Below are 17,081 nucleotides of genomic sequence, written 5' to 3'. Positions count from 1 at the left end.
AACACTCATTCTCTGCCTTCTTCCCCTAGAATTCATCTTTGTTCATTTGACCATAGATGATGATAATATTAGATAATGATGGTGATGATAAATACGTGGTTTCAGCGCCCACCTCAGCCAGCCAGGTACACGCTGTCTCAAGAACATAGCCAAATCAGAAGGTGGGACTGGGAACTTTTTTTTTCTTTGCAGGAAATTTAGGGTCAATCCATTTGCCAAATCACCTTCCTCAAATCATCAAAGCCTTCAAGGTCTCCCTGATGAAAATCATAATAATGAGCTAATGTCAGGCACTATTTTAAGCCCAGCCTCTGTGTTGTGGAAGTTCTCAAGCAGCCCCGTAAGACAGGTACTACTGCTGGTACCATTTTACAGATGAGGAAACCGAGGCAGAGAGAGGTTAAGTAACTTACCCAGGGACACACAGCAGGTGAGCGGTGGGGCCACACTTTGTGAGCCCTTACCCACGACATGCCTCTGTGATAAACCCAGATGAGGCACGCCCACCCCTCATTCTCCATTCTGGGGCTGGCTCCCTGCTGTACGCAAAACCTCCTGTGTACCCAGGCCAAGCATTAGAGCTGTGGAGTTTTTGCCTTTCAGGATATCAGTCTAATGAGAGAGACAGCCACAGATAACCAATAAAATTTGGGAAGTGTTCAAATGGAGGCTGGTGATACCGAAGAAAGAGTGACCAGCTCCACCTCTGAGGGTTGGGGGACCTTCCCATTAGATGGGGCATTTAAGTTGGGCCTTGGCCTGGGAGGATGAGTAGGAGTTCACCAGGCAGAGAGGATGACCAAGGAGGAAGAGGGATAATGGAGAAGGACATTCCAGACAAGAGAAACTGCATATGTAGGGACAAGCCGGTGACTCAGTGTGGCTGGGAGGTTGGATGTTGGGGGTGTGTCAGGAGATGCGACCAGAGATGAGTTGAGGGCCAGCCCCTGGGGCACTTGTTGTGTCTTGCCCCAAGGAGTGACTCCAGGGACACATGGGTGGGGATAAATGGCGACAGACACTCTGCCTCAGCTTTGGAATCAGGGAGGTGGGAGGGAGTGGTGGGGCCTGTGGCAAACTGGTGAGCTCAGACGCCTTGTGGGGACAAAGTCTTGAGTGTTCTGGAACAGCCAGAAATGTGGACTTTTATGTAAAATCTCTGGATTGTTCAATGTCGACTCCAATTTTTTTTTAACATTTTATTTTTTGGGTTTTTTTTTTTTTGGTGGGGAGGGGGATGGTAATTAGGTTTATTTGTTTATTTTAGCAAAGCTACTGGGGATTGAGCTGAGGACCAGGTGCGTGCTAAGCGTGCCCTCTACCACCCAGCCTCCCTCCTGCTTTGACTTCAAATTCCAAAATAAATATCCATCAAGAGAAACAGAACACATCTATGTGTTCCAATAGATGCGCAATTCACAGCTCTTATTTTCAACTGACTTCTGTGTTAAAGTGCTCTTGTGGAAGGAAGCCAGGCTGGCCCCCTAGAGGATCTGCCTATGTAGCAGGGTCGGTTCCCATGGGAGGGTGAGGTCAGTTCCAACGGTGGTCTCCCTTTCTGGAACTGGGGCTGCTTCGTATCGAGGCCAAGAGTAAGAAGGGGCTCTGGAGGGTCTGTGGACCTCTGGCCCCCTCCCAGTAAGCAGCTTTGCTCTGAGGGCAGGAAGGGGACGGCTGGCCTCCCACCGTCAGTGCCCACCACCCTTAACTGTTTGTCTGTGTTGTTTCTTCCAGTCTCTATCTGCTGCTGCCTCTTCATCCTCTTCCTCTTCCTCTCGGAGCTCACCGGATTCATAACAACAGAAATGTAAGTCACATCCCCCAACGGGGGATTCCAGAGCTTTCAGGGACCCCTAGGTGAGAGGAGGGAGGGGCTTTACAAAGGAGAGAAGCCTCCGAACCTTCCACTCCCGGTTCCCAGCCTGTAGTATCCGTTGCGCCTCTGTTTCTTAAAAGGGTTTTAAAGCCAGAGCAAAAGTCGATGTTGCTTTGTTAGAGCTGAAGAGAAAACTTCGGTTCCCTTCTGAGGTCAGGGGTGGGGGGCCTCCTGGGTCCGCAGATGGACAGAAATCGTTTGCTCATGTTTGCCCTCCCTGTGTTTGCCCAGTGGGCTTTTTTCCCTCTGAGTCATCACTCAGAGGGTCATTTGATGTTAAAGCTGGAAGAATTTGGAGAAAAACGGGTGCAGCTTTCTACCCGAGGGGCTGAGGTTCTGACATCAGAGCCTGGCCCCCCTCAGCCAAGCCCCCTTCCCTGCTTGCTCAGGCCCACGCCGGGAGAGGAATCAGTGTGGGCTTCCTGGCAGCGGTTGACGCATTGTGAGTCCGTCTCAGTTCCTAGAATCATCCCTTGTCCAGAAAACCTAGTAAATGCTCGGGGCCTGTGTAACCCAGGATGCCATTGGGATTATTCAGTCACAGCCTCATTGGATACCCCTCTGAGAAGAATTAGATCCAGAAGCTTCCTGCCCTCACCTCTGGCTTCTAAGCCTCTTCATTTCCATGTTTACAGTCCAGAAAGTCGTCACAGGGCTGGACTCTGGCCACCCACTCCCCTGTTCAACTCTGGAATTTTCTCCTTCACTCATGGAATTTCTTGGTTTCCTTTGCCTCCCTCTCAGCCTCGAGACAACAGGAAAATGAAAGCCCCGGACAGTCCTTGTTGCCATTTAAGCATTACCACCTTTAATCCTCAGACAGCCCTGGGAAGTAGTTGTCCCCGAGGGGGCTCAGAGAGGCAGGGGGAGGCTGCCCACGGTCAAGCTCCCACGGGAGTGAGCATCTCGCCCCGCCCACACCGCCGCACCACCCCACCCCCACCCCGACTTATTTCTGAATATGGTTTCCTGCCCTCCTCTGATGTGGGAGAGCTGTCTTCCCCGTCCTCTGATCCTGTTTTTAACCCTGATGGCACCAAAGCCCTGGGGGGGCTCATGGAGGGATGGAAAGAGCACTGGACAAGGCCTTGGGAGACCCAGGGCCAGATCTCTGCTCACTTACCACTTCGCTCTGTCACCCTGGGCAAGTTGCCAAACCCCTTTGGGCCCCAGTATTGTTGGCCAAACAAGGGAGGGCACACCAGCATCAGAGCTCCCTTCCAGGGCCGGGGAGGCTTGTCTGTTTCCCAAGACGCGACTCTCTGGCCATGCAGGGGTCACAGAAGGGAATTTGTCCCCTGGGAGTTGACTGTCCCAGTCAAGTGTCTTCCCCTCTCTGCACATTTGGGCCACTGGACATTTCAGGGGTCATCCCATCATGATTTGGAGGTGGAAGCAAGGAGAACAGCCAGAGATTGAGACCGGCTGGCATTATGAAGTACCTATTATGTGCAGGGCACCTGCTGGTCTCTCTAGGCTGCACCCCATTCCATGGGAGTGAGGGCTGCTGTGCAGACCTCTTATGTTCTGGGCAAGGTGAGAGGGGATGCCCATGTGACAGCAGTAAGGAGAGAGCCCCAATTGTGTCCCAAGTGCCAGGTGAGAAGCTTTATATATTCCAGGCAGGGGCACTAGCAAGTGCAAAGGCCCTGAGGCAGGAATTCCCTGGTGTATACAAAGAGCAGATAGAGAGCTGGTGTGGCTAGAGCAAAGTGAGCAAGCAGGAAGGGTAGAATATGAGGAGGCAGGAGTCAGGCACTGTGCACTGTGCACTGTGCACTGCTGTGTATTAATGGGACTCTTCCTTGGTCCTGAGTCCCTAGAAGTAAGGGGCCAGGTCCGCCTGATTCACTGCTGCCTCATGCTCGAAGGAGCCAGACATGCCAGTGGTGGACACAGATGGTCAACAAGCAAACAGAACGGAAAATGTCAATTAATGATGAGGGCTCTGAAGGAAAAAAAAAAAGCCAGATAGGAGTTAGAGAAGGTATGTGATGTTTTGTGAGGCTTTAAGAAGATTCTTTCCCTGAGAGGTACTTGATATAGCACCTGATTAACATCAATGGCTCTGTATCTCTTCATGCTCATATTTGTTTCATATTTCTTCCGTATCTAACAGGAAAAAGGCTGTAAGACCGCTCAGCGCCTGGCATGTAGTGGTCTTGGATGTACATTTCCTGGTCCCCTCCCTGAGTTCAGAGTGGGCCTCCCTCACCTCCTGCTGGCATTGTGAGGGGCTGCTCGTTAAGCTGATCATCTGCAGCCCATAGTGAGGTGGTGTGCTGAGGCAGTGCCCCAGCGGGCACGTTTTGACGTCAGAGCTGGTGATGGCAGCAGGTGGAGCCCTCCTGCTGTGCACCGGGCCCTTGAGCAGCCCAGACAAGCTCGCTCCATTTACCAGGGCAGGACTGGCTCCTTTCCCGAGAGCACAGTGTGTTCCCACCGCTCTGCCCCTCCCTTTGTCCAGGACTTCCTCTTCCGGGCTCCTGGGGGCATTCTGGACACTCTGGTCCCACCACATCCCTGGAGAGGAAGAAACATGAGAGGTGAGGGGAGGGATTAAAACATGGGGGGCCATTCACTCGGTGTTTGCCCTGCATCAGGCCCTGTGCTAACAAGCACTTCTCCGTTGGCAGTGTGAGTGGCTGGGGAGAGGAAGGGCAGTGGGGATGAGAAAAGAGACCTGTCCGAGCCGGCGGCTCCATCCATGGTGATACAGTAACCCTCATACTCCCCTTCTGTCTGCGACCTTGTAACCAAAGAGAATCCTTGGGGATGAGGGCTGCGGACTCTGCAGAAAAATCCAGACAGAGGATTGCACCTGTATATCTTTCCTCTCTCAGAAGCTTCTCTGACCCCCGGGAAGCCCTGCCAACTTGAGAAGGACCGCAGGTCACAATTTCTTTGCCTTTTCTGGGTGGCTGGCCTTCCCTGGCAGTTCTGTGACCACAGTGGGTCGGCTCCCCATGAGATTGGAACCCAAGGAAATGAGGTCACTGCTGGTTGGATCAACGTCGCTCCCATCCTGGCCTGTGGTTATCAGTGACATGAGAGGCTTTTCTGGCCCGGCCCAGCGGGGAGGAAGGCCTGTTTGTTTGGGTGGTTGGACTTCAACCTGGCCATTAATTGTCCTCGGGAAAGTGACCCCACAGGGGTCCATTTGTGAGGCTCCATTTCTCCAGGGGAGTGGCAGCTCCCTCCTCCGAGCACGTGGCGGCAGAACATTCCAGCCTTTGGCTGCCCAGGACCTAGCTGCTCTTAATTATTAACATGAACAAGAGGTATAATAAGAAAATGTAGTAACTGGAACAATGCATTGGCAATTTATAGCTTAATATTACCCATTGTACTTTCCAGTTATGATTTATAATAGGCAACCACATGCCAGCTACCTAAGTCTGCACCCTACTGTGTTCATCTCATTTAAGGATCACAAACCCCCTTGAGCCAAGTGTTAACTGTTAGCATCAGTCTCACTTTACAGCTGGGGAAACTGAGGCACCAGGAGGCAAAAACCACAATGAAGTTTGTAAGTGGCTGGAGTGAGAGTCAAACTCAGACTTGTCTGACGCCAGCTCCCAGACTCGGCACCCGGGCTCTGACATCCCACCCTTTTCTGCCCAGAGCATGTTGGAGCACCAGGCACATGAGAGCCACTGCTTGTCGGTCAGAATAGTTCACCGGAAGACGTGGATGCACCCTTCCGGGGGAAGGTGGCTGAGCCGGCAATCAGAACTCCAGGAAGCCATTGCCCACCTAATTGGAACTTGGAAGTAACCTCGAACTGTGTCCTCACACGCTCCGGCAGCAGGCCCAGAGTTGGGAGGCCAGTAGCTTAGCCAGGAGGAGGAGCTGGATGGCTCCCTCAGAGCCTGGCTGAGCCGCTCTGAGGCCTGGATTGTGAGCCAGAGAGAGAGCCACAATTGTCACGTGGAGGAGCAATGGGTGGCCTGAAAGCTTCTGAGCATGGAGTGATGGGATGGGGTTCATGCCTTGGAAAGATCACCTCTTGGCAAAGATGGGTTTGGGGTGGGGTGACCCTAGAGGCCAAGGCTCTGGTAAGGGGGCTGGGCGATGACCCAAGGCAAAAAAACTGAGGGTCCCAGGGCAGTGGCTGTGGAGAAGAGGGTGGGGGCAGGACTGAGTAGCTGCAAAGGGGTGATCTTTTTGGACATCCGCCTGGTAGGTAATAGATCCTTACTTACACCTAGAATGGTCGGGATTGAGAAGTCCAAGTCCCAGAGAGCTTGCTTGCATAACCTCACCCCTCCCACTCCCACCAGAGGCCCTTACAGTGAGCCTCGCTGCTGTGTAAGTTTCCATTAAATCAGATTATTAAGCATGGAGGTCAGCGACGCTGGGCAGGAATCCGAACTATTCAAGTGCTCTTCTAAAAGCAAATAAAATTGTTTTCCGTAGATGTCATCGGACTCACGCCTCAGCCTAGAATTTCAAGACGCTCCGTTACATTCCACCTACACTCCCCCCACCCATACCTCCCTGGCCCCTTTCTTCCTCTCTCCCTACATGGCCACTGCTTTCTGACCCCCACGCAGTCTCGTGCAGTCTGGCGTCCCCCACCTGGAATGCGCTCCCCCCCACAGCAGAGGTTGTGCGCATGCGCTCTCTGCTGCCAGCGCAGGGAGCCTGCGTCCTGGTTGGGGGGCTGGGGGAGGCAGATGCTGCAGCCCACCGGGGTGTGGTGGGTGAAGGTGACGGGGAGACTTGTGCGACACAAAGGGAGTGGACCCCTTGGCACCTCTGTGCCCTGAAGATACTTGGGCCATAGGTGGCATGGAGGGGCATCTGGAGATTATCAGAAAGGTGGTGGCCCCTGCATCACACGTCTCCTTAGGGGCCGCCTGCCTCTCGGTCCTCCATTGATTCCTGTCCCGTGCAGTGGAAGGCAGTGGAAAGAGCGCGGCTGTGGGCGCCCGTGGCTCTAGATCCCTGCCTCTGCCTCTTCCTGGCTGTGTGATCTTGGCCGGCCTTTCATCCACCTTCCTTTGAGCCCAGTTACATCCTTGTGAAAAGAGAACAGCAACCGTATTTAACACTGGCTTGCTGTGAGGATTAAATGAAATACTGTATGTGAAGGTGCCTGGGTGCCCGGAACTGGGACATCTCCTTTGATTAGTTATAAGCAAGCAGCTTTTGTGCATGTTTAATCCTCCCCTCGATGCTGCGAGGTGGGTACTGTCACTATGTCTGTCATTGTCCACTGCATAAACGTAATGATATTAGTGATAACAATAAAAGTAGTGGACATTCACTGAGCACTTACTGTTTTCTAAGGTTGTGCCTGTGGTTGTCCCCATTTTACATCTGGGAAAGTTGAGGCTGGTGAATGCAAAGCCCCGTGTACCAGGTCCACCAGCCAGTGGGTGGTGGAGCTAAGATTCGAACCCTGAGAGCCTGGACTTCCACCATCTGCTGCTTCTCTTTGCCAGGAAGGGCCTGTGCTCTGTGCTAGGTCCTCCGAGATAAGTGCCCACCCTGGGGCATCCTGCAGCCCCTCTGCACATCCTCACACAGCCCTGGGAAGTAGCTGGAACCATTATCCTTTTTTTCCCTCCCTTTCTTTCTCCTTCTTTCCTTGTTTTCTTTCCTTTATGATAGGTGTGCGTATAATGTACAAACAGCAACATGCACGAATCTTAAAAGGGGAAACTCTGAGAATGCTTGCCCGTGTTCACAGCCATGTCGCCATCGCTCCATCAAGACCACACATCTCCACCACCTGGGAGGTTCCAGGTGCCCCCTCCCAGTCAGTACCCCACCCCCAAACCACCACTGTTCTAACTTCTGTTGCCATGAATTGATTCTGCCTATCTTCAGACTTCATAGAAAGCTTTCCCAGTTTTACAATTGAGGACACTGAGGCTCAGAGAGGTGAAGCAACTTGTTCCAGGTCCCCCAGCTTCCAAGTGACAGAGCCAGGGGGTGAGCCCACATCTGTCCACTGCTGCCCCACGGGTTCTCATCGCCCACAGTAGTGACAGGAGTCAGGCCCACGCGAGTCCCCAGGCAGCAGCAATGAATCCAGAAAAAATATTTGTTTTCCCTCCAGGTGGGCTGATTTCTAGCCTCCGTTTGCCTTTTAAAATCAGTCCAGCCAACGGCGTTCACTAGCCTTGGCAGGCACCTGTGAGTGGCACTGCGGCGCTGGCAGGGGTGGCGGGAAGCCGGGGGCCCTGGAACATGTTCCTTGGACACGGAAGGCGGCAGCCACGTTGACCTCATCGGGCAGGCGGCACAGGTGATTGACCTTGTTTATCTCGCAGCCCCGGGGCCCTTCAGGAAGGCTCCAGGGAGCAGCCCGTCCTGGCCTTACGTAACCAGACTGGCCCCAAGCTCTGCAGGCCAGTGAGTGTTCCATCCCCTCCCCAGCACCTCGGCCCCTTTGTCCTGGGCAGCGGGTCAGCCCCTGGGAGCCCGGGCTCCGCGGGCTGGGAGAGGCTTCCTGGGGCCTCAAGGGTGAGCTCACCTTGGCGCCACACCTGGGATTCACCTCACTGGGCGCTGAGGTCACCTCCGGAGGATTGCCAGGGGATGACATCATCCCACAATCCCTCAGTGACGTGCAGTGGCCTCGCCTCCCAGGTGGGAAAGGTGCGTGGCTTCAAGGAAGAGTCTCACGCAGCTGTAAGGGAAAGCTGGGGGCTCTCCCTCGGTGACCATTCTGTTACTCACCCAGCGATCTCATTACTCAGCAACCCTGCGGAGTTGCGAATTAAGGCAGGGGTAGAAACTGGGCACCAGAAGGAGCATCTGGCAGTGGAGGAGTTGCTCTTCCTCCTGCATAACCTCCTGTGGTCCTGCTGGCCCCTCTCCTGTGGGCTCATTTGTTCCTCCCCCTCTCTGATGTGGGCCAACAGCATGAGCCTGCTACGCACAGGCCCCTGTCTCCTCTCTCACACCCCGTGACCTCAGAGGACCAGGGCTCCTCTCAATCTTCCTTGACCCTGGGTGGTGAGGACGAGAGGAAGGGCAGGCAGCGTGAGCTGTGGGGAGCCTGGCAGAAGGCCGACCCAAGTTGGGCTTCCATCTTGGCCAGTTCTTACTGTGTGACCGTGGGGGTGGGACTCACCTTCTCTGAGCATCAGTTTCTTGGTTCTGAAAGGGGACATTTCACAGGAGCGGGTGGGACGACGTGAAAGAGTGTAGGCACAAGGGGGCCTCTGCTGGGTGAGTGGGCTGGGGACCCGGCAGTCTGAAGTTTAAGCCGTGTCTGTTGCTCTCTTGTCTCTGGGAACATCTTTGTGCCTGCCACGAGGAAACAAGCCCCAGGTATTTTTTCGAACCTCCCGTTTCTTGTTAACTGAACATCAGCTGTATCATGCTAGGAGCTCGGAGCACAAAGACAGGGTCTTAGTGAACAGTGAAGAGCCCTTGCCCTGGCTTGACTCATTCTTTCCCAAAGAAGTGGCCATTTCCAAGGCTCTCTTAGAGTCCAGTTATTTAGAGCTGACAGCCCCGCTCTATTTTACAGCCTGTGGACGGGACCCAAGGGGCCTGATTCATGTTTAAAATAACCACAGCCCGGCCACCTCCAGCACTGCCCCGCAGCTGCCCACCAGGCTGGCCTTTAGAACATGTTCCTTGGGGAGTTACCTGGGAATCAGTAATGGGCTTCAGCCACAGCCGTCCGATGTCCACTCAGAGGCTCCTTGGAGGTGTCTCCAAGTTACCTCGAGCTTGGCACAGCCGTATGGAACTTGGTACCTTTCCCTCCCCACCAGTTCCAGTCCTTTTCCAGGGGCTGCCAGCCCAACGAGTGGTTCCAGAAAGTAACCTGGCCTGCCTGCCTCCCTCGGCCCACCCCCACCCCCTGTCCATCAGTGAGTCCTGGCTGCTCCACACAGCGTGCCCTGCATCCCTCCCTCCTCTTCATCCCAACCACACCTGGTCCAGGCCGCCATCTCTGACCTGCACCGCTCAGCAGCCTCCTGACTGATCTCTGTAGTCCACAGTGGCCCCTCTGGTTGGTCCACAAAACAGCCAGAGGGATCCTCTCAAAGTGCCAGCTTCACAGCGCTGCTGCACCTGGGATCGAGTCTGAAGGCCTCACCGTGGCCTTCGGCCTCCCCACCACGACCTGGCCCCATTCTTCTTCTGCGTCACACCCACTTCCCTTTGCTCTACTCTGCAGCCACAGTGACCTTCATCCAGTTTCCCAAACAAGCCGTGCCTTTTCCCACTTCCTGGCCTCTGCACGTGCTGTCCCGAGGACTGTCCCTCCCTCTTTGCCAGGACAGCCTCCTCATCCTTCAGACCTCAACATCCATCTCCTCAGAGATGTCGTCCTAGTCCACTCTCCCCAGAGCTCCATTATCCCGTGTGTCTCTCCCGCGGCTTTCCGTCAAAGCAGTGATCACAGCTGGGATAAGGTGTTTATGTCGGAGGCGAGCGGTGTCTGTAAGCTTGATGAAGGCAGAGACCACGTCTGTCTGGTTCCTCGCTGTCTCTAGTGCCTGACAGGTAGTACTTGCCAACAGACCCCAATGTGGTGCCATTGTCCCCAATAGGAAGGTGTCATGGCTGTCCGTGGAGCCACCTGCCCCACATTATGCCCCCCCGCCCCACCAAGATGTCCCCGTTCCTGTCCCTGAAAGCTGAAAATATGTCACCTTATGTGATAAAAGGAACTTTACAAATGTGATTATGTCAAGGGTCTTGAGACAGGGAGATAATCCCGGGTTACCTGGGCAAGTGGGATGAAATCACAAGAGTCCTTGTAAGAGGGAGTTAGAAGGTCAGAGAAGAGAGAGGATGCCCGCAGCTGGCTCTGAAGGTGGAGGAAGGGACTCTGAGCCGAGGCTTCTAGAAGCTGAAAAGGCAAGAAAACAGATTCTCCCCTCACAGCTTCCAGAAGGAGTCCAGCCTCTGAGACACTTCTTAGACTCAGACCTCCAGAAGTATGAGATGATAAATGTGTGTTGTTTTAAGCCTTTAACTTTGTGATGGCTTGTTACAGCATCCACAGGAAGGTAACGTGTGTTAGACTAGTCGTGTCTTGGACCTGCTGCCCGCCCCAGGGCTTTGTGAGAGCCGGGACATTGAGGACGAGCGGCCCGCAAGCCCCCGACTTCCCAGCGGCGGGGAGGGGAGCTCACGAGAGGAGGGAGTCCTGTACCATGTGCCCGTTGGTGCCAGGCCCTGGTCCCTACCTAGCGTGGTCTTATTTCTCATTTAAGTGTTCAGAACACCCCATTAACAGTGGGTGATGGTATCCCCACTTAACAGACGGGTTCATGGAGGCGAAGTTACCTGCCCGAGTTCCATAGAAAAGTGGCAGAGTCAGGCTGGGAAATGAATCCGGCTGACTCCAGAAGCTGAGCTGTTGCCCCCACCCCATCAGACCCGCCTCCCCTCCCTCAAAGTGGTAAGGCCGGCGGTGGGAGAGTGCCACGGAGACCGCAGCCCCGCGCCCCTGTGCCAGGGTAGGCGCAGGCTTCGCCCAGATGGGAGTCCAGGTAATCCGAGCGGTGGTCACCAAGTGAAGTGGTCCCTGGCCGTCCCCTGCGGCGGGGATGGGTGCCCCCATCTTAACCAGGCTTCTGTACTTGTCCCCTCAGCGTGAACGAGCTCTACGTCGATGACCCAGACAAGGACAGCGGGGGCAAAATTGACGTCAGCCTGAACATCAGTTTACCCAATTTGCACTGTGAATGTGAGTATTCCTGGCAGCTCCGGCAAGACACCGCCTCTAGACCGCGCTGCGTGTGTGGAAACGGCGGGATAACCAGCACGGGTTAGGTGGGTGGCAAGCTGCGAACAGCAGACAGCAGGAAATGCTCCCCACTCTTTTTTTGAGGGGGTTAGGGAGGATGTAATCAAATGTGCATACACTTGGAGGTTTTTTGGAATAAAAAACATAGAAACTGCCAGCAGTTTACCTCTGGAGAGTAGCCATGTTGGGGTGGGGGGTGTCTTTGAGGTCAAGTTCACAAAAAGCAGAGCCTGAGATTTTTTGCAAGTGATTTATTGAGCGAGGGCTCTCAGGAGGAACCTGTAAGGGCTTGAGGAGGTGAGACAGCAGGAAGGGTGTGTGTTCAGCTGAAGTCTAACCACAGCCTGATCCCACGGGGAGCTGTGGCATGTGAATGTCACCATAGTTTCTCTCACCCGGTAGCAAGGGGCTGGGCTGTTACTATCCATATGCTTGGCTAATGGCTCAGGATGGCGTGCAGGGAGCGGTGGGGGCCATATTACCTCCCAAGCATCCCAAGGCAAGGGGACCTCCAACCAGCCAAGAGCAGTCACCTGGAGAAGGATGCAGCTCCGAGCTGTTAGCAGCTGTGGGATAACTCCTTTTTTTATTTCACACTCCACTGTTTGTGTTCATGTGTTCTGTTTTTGTTTTCTTTTCTTTCAACCAATTACCTATATAAAACAAAACTCATTGGAAGTCTGGTTTGGAGTCAGATTCTGGCTCCTTTGCTTACTAAAATTACGTGACCCTGGCTAAGGTGACCCCTCTGAACCTCAGTTTCCTCAGCTGTCAAATGGGCATAGTTCAGAGGGAGGGTATAGCTCAAGTGGCAGAGCGCATGCTTAGCACACACAAAGTCCTGGGTTCAAACCCCAGCACCTCCTCTAAAAATAAACCTAATTACCTATCCCCCTGCCAAAATGAAATAATTAAATAATACAATAATAAATAAATAAGGTATTTTTAAAAAATAATAAAGTGGGCATAGTGCTATCTCTTGCTTGAGGTTGGTGGAAGGATCTGATGCACTGGTCCCTAGATTTGTTAACGAGGGGACTGGGTTCCAGCTGTCCCCCTGCCCCAGCCTGGCACGGACCCCACGCAGGGCCCTCTTCTCCTCCTCTCCCCCTCTTCCTCCTGAAGGGCAGAACACTGGGTGGGTCTGCGGCAGAGATGGGGAGAGACTGAGCCCTTGGATTGCTTTTGGTGAGAATTACATCACAATTTTGAATCCACTGTGGGCCCTGAGCCAGGGAACCTGTTGAAATGGGTAGATTTTATTTTTATTTTTACTCTTCCTCTCAGAAAAAATAATTCATCTGGCAGCTTCTCATTCAGGAGTTGGTCGTGTGTTTGGAACAAGGAAATTCTTAGGCCAGAGGACTGGGACCAGCAGGGCAGGGGCGGGGAGGGATGTGGTTCCAGGCTGGATCCCAGCCCCGGGCCAGGGCCCAGGAGGGACTGGGCAACCTCAGGGTGCTGCTACGGTGGCCCACTGGACCCTGCCAACCCCAGCACCTCCCATTATAGTCCTGCACCTGAGCTTTGCTTTAAAAGAACTTCAAACTTAGATTATAGGGGGGAAATATGCATGCTCATCATTGTACCTTTGGAAAATCCAGAGCAGCAGAGAGAGAAGAAATTGCCCATCATTCCACCCCGATGACAGCATCAGTTGACACTTGACGCCGCTCCATCCCGTTGGCCTTCTGTTCCAAGCATTTCTAAACATGGCTGAGATCATGCTGCCTGTGCGATCTCATATCCTGCTTTTAAAAATAATATTTTTCATTTACACAACTCATACAGGGATACTTTTTAAAATTATTTTTTCTAAAAAGATACGTGTTCAAAACACAGAAATATATAAAGAAAAAAAATAAAAGAAGTACGTGCTTCTCAGCATGCCGCCCGCCCGAGAGAAAGCCTGTTAGCATTTGGGACCCCTTCTCCCACCCCTATATATGTGTCTGTCTGTCTGTCTGTCTGTTTGCATACGTATGTCATGTTTGGTTTTGGGGTTTTTTCTTTTCTTTTTACATAATAGAGACCCAACTACAAGGGACCTTCTGGGGTTTCTTGTTTTTTCCATTTATATCTTGGAACTGTTCTTATATTACTCATAATATTAGTAAAATAATAACCACAGCTGCCATTTATTCAGCTCTTCCTCCAGGCCCGTTCCTGTCCTGAATCTTTTGGCTGTGTTAGTGCACTAAGATGAGAGGTGTTCTGGCAATGTGGCCAAAGAATGTGGGCTCTGGATCTAGACTCTGCAGGTTCTGATCCAAGTGCCATTGTTTCGGAGCTGTGCAATCTCAGGCAAGTTACTTAATCTCTCTGTGCCTCAGTGTCCCCCAGTATAGGATGGGTCTACTAATATTATCTTCCCCCTAGGGATGTTCCAATGGTGCACGCTTCTGGAAAAGGCACTTGGAAGAGTGCCTAGCCCATAGTAAGTTCTGTTTTAGTTTTTTTAATCCTCACAAACCTAGATAGAGCAAGAAACTGAGGCCCAGAAAGGTGAGGGAACTTGCTGGAGGTGCCACGGCCAGTAGGGGCAGAGCCAGGAACACGGACAGGTCAGCCCCAGAGCCCATTCTGAGCTGCCTCTTCCCACGTGCGGGTTTAGCTCATTCTTTGTACCCACTGCACAGTGTGCTGGAGGGGGCTGTTCCATTGACCAGTCCCCTGTCGACAGGCAGTTGGGTTGCTTCCAGATGTCACGATTTCAAATAAGGTTGCCCAGAGCAGCCTTGCGCGCATGTCTGGACACGTGTGCGTCTGGAGGACGGGCTCCCAGGGGCGGAACTGCTGAGTCAGACGGGGACCTGCTTACGTTTCTTTTCCTCCGAACATTACGGCATCAGCATTTCCCACGTCCTACAGACCCAGGAGCGTCGTTTTTAGTGGTGCATCACACTCCCTTCCATGGATGGGCCCTCGAGCACTTCCGTCCCCCTTGAAGAATACTGGGTTCTTCCTATTTTTCCCTTTTCCAGTCAGCTCACTGAAAATTGCTTCCAGCTGCTCTTTCTCTGTATTGCAGCCTGCTTTCTAGCGCTCCTCGCAGGGAAATCTCTGCATTTCCGTAGTTTATGGGGACACCCCCGGCAACACTTGCCACTTGGACCATCTCAGGGAATACAGTTGGCCTGGGCCTGCCCATTTTGCAGATTGGGAAGCTGAGTCACGGTAGGTGATGGAGAATCACGCTGGAGTCAGCACCAGGACTCTAGGCGCCAGGTTTCCCATTTTTAGTGCACAGAAGAACCCAGAAAAGTGCCTTTGCTCCTGGAGGGCAGGGCCTCGGGGAGTGGGCATTGGGTAAAGGAAGGTGTGGATGAATGCCTGCCTGAGCCTGAATAGTGCCCAGGGAACACAGAGACAGTCTAAGACGTGGCAAGTGCTGAATAAATGTCGGCACTTATAATAAAATAGTATTATGTAGTATTACCTGAGATTATTAAAGTATAATTATAATATAATATAAAATCATAAAAATAATAGAATAACGAAAGGGCTGGCTTTTATTCCCCACTTGCCAGCTACTGTGAGTATCAGGCCCTTCTTTAAGCATTTTCAACACATATTAATGATTTGATCCTTGTGATTCTCCAAGGAAGCTTTAATTATTATCACCTCCCCGCCCCTTTAAAGAGAAAGAAACGGAGTCATCAAGAGGTCAAGTGCCTCAGCCAAGGGTACAAGCTAGTAAAAGGCAGGCCCAGGATTCAGATGACCTTTTAAGCCTGACTCTCCGCTGCTCCCCTGCAGCATCACGTTTAGCAGAGTCCTCCCCCTGCACCCTGCAGCCTCCTTCCCTGGCCCCCTTAGCTGCTGCTTCTCCGGACTCTTTCCCCTCTTCCTTTCCAGCCAGCAGTGGCCGGGGCCGGGGACGTTGTGGGCTGGCTTGCTCTTGGTCCAGCCATCCCTTCCTCCTCCTCCTTCTCTGCAGCTCTGGGCCCCAGACTGTGAGCTCCTGGAAGACTGGGGCCCCCGCCTGCCCATGAAGTGGATGAAGAGGGGGTCCTGGGAGGAGGGAGCTGGTCTCGTTTCTCTGGGGGTTTGTGACTCTTCTCTCCTTGGCTTCTGCAGTGGTCGGGCTGGACATCCAGGATGAGATGGGCAGGCATGAAGTGGGGCACATTGACAACTCGATGAAGATCCCGCTGAACAACGGGGCGGGCTGCCGCTTCGAGGGGCAGTTCAGCATCAATAAGGTACAGAGACCCTGCCTGGCCCCGCCCACTGCCCCGTATCCCCTTGGTCCCCTTCCTCCCTGGAAACTGGATGGCGGAGCTGTGCGCCCACTCGCCCCGTCCCCGGCAGAGTCCAGGCGCCTGGCAGTTCCTGCTGAGAATCTGGGTGGGGGTTTCAAGCGCCCTGAGATTTGGAGCCCTGCTGGCTGGTTCAGGAAGGGACTACTCTCCTCCCCAGCGCGGAAGGAGTGGGCGGTGAGAAGACTGCAGGATTGGCAGCCCTGAGCGCAAGTGTGCGTCTCATCTCTACCCCGTCTGGGCCAAGCAACATCCGCCAAGTCACTTAACGTCAGCCTTCACATCTTAAGGTTGAGGACGTGATGATAATAATTATATAATGGTACTATGCACGTCACAGAGGTTTACGTGATGATTAAATGAGCTATTGCACATTCATTCATTTCATTCATTCAAAAAACTTTTTGAGCACCTTCTGTGTTCCAGGGTGGGTTATCGGCTCTGGGCAATGCAAGGACTAGATGGGCAGTGCTCCTGCAGTGGTGGGGCTTCTGTTCTAGCAGAGGGAGACAGAGCATGCAACTAAAAAGCATTTCGGCGGGTGGTAAGTGCTGTGACGAGAAGTCAAGCAGGAGAGGAGTGGGACTGGGTGGGTTTGAAAGTACCTGCTCAGCTCCAGAGGACCATTCAGGTATCACTGTTGTTTTGTCTCTAGAACCAGGAACTTCAGATCCTAGGTCAAGGGTGTGCAGGAGGTGCATTTGGAAGAACCAGGGAACCCGGGCGGGAGCCAGTCACATTTATGCTTTTGAGCTGCACCTTCCAGGACGGTAGCTACCAGCTCCATTTAAGTAGAGAAAGGTCACTCTGGCATCTGTGTGGAGGCAGACTGCAGGGAACCAAGAGCAGAGGTCAGGGGCAATGCTGTGGCAGTGGCATTGGAGAGAAGGGTCCAGATTAGGGAGCTAGGGTCAGCAAGACTTACTGATCAACGGAGTGTGGGTGGTGAGGGCAAGAATGGAATCAAAGAAACGTCTTAGATTTTTGTCTTGACAACCAGGGGGTCCCATTCTCTAGATATGGAAGCTTGGGAAAGCATGGGTTCCATGGGAAGTGGGGCTGGGACTCAGTCATTCATTCTGGACATGTTTCATTTGGGGTTCCTGTTAGAGACGTTAAACTGGACGTTGAGGGTGTGCTTCTGGAGTTTGGGAGAGAATTCCGGGATGGAGATATAAATGTGGAGTCATCAGTAAACAGATGGTGTTGG

General features: G+C 53.1%; 1 protein-coding gene across 4 annotated transcripts in view; it reads left to right on the top strand.

Annotated features, from left to right (window-relative positions):
- Window positions 1–17,081, top strand: part of ERGIC1 (endoplasmic reticulum-golgi intermediate compartment 1) — a 99,936-nt gene that overhangs the window by 51,308 nt on the left and 31,547 nt on the right. For all 4 annotated transcript variants that reach the window (XM_032465085.1, XM_032465084.1, XM_032465087.1 and 1 more), the window contains 3 exons: window positions 1,735–1,807; window positions 11,455–11,549; window positions 15,690–15,814. In XM_032465085.1, coding sequence (XP_032320976.1) covers window positions 1,735–1,807; window positions 11,455–11,549; window positions 15,690–15,814 — 293 coding nt within the window. The remainder of the gene's footprint in view (window positions 1–1,734; window positions 1,808–11,454; window positions 11,550–15,689; window positions 15,815–17,081) is intronic.

This window comes from Camelus ferus, chromosome 22 (genome assembly GCF_009834535.1).
Source record: "Camelus ferus isolate YT-003-E chromosome 22, BCGSAC_Cfer_1.0, whole genome shotgun sequence".
Classification (NCBI taxonomy): Eukaryota; Metazoa; Chordata; class Mammalia; order Artiodactyla; family Camelidae; genus Camelus; species Camelus ferus.
The sequence above is the reverse complement of the archived record's forward strand: the minus strand, read 5'-3'. Positions and strand labels throughout refer to the sequence as shown.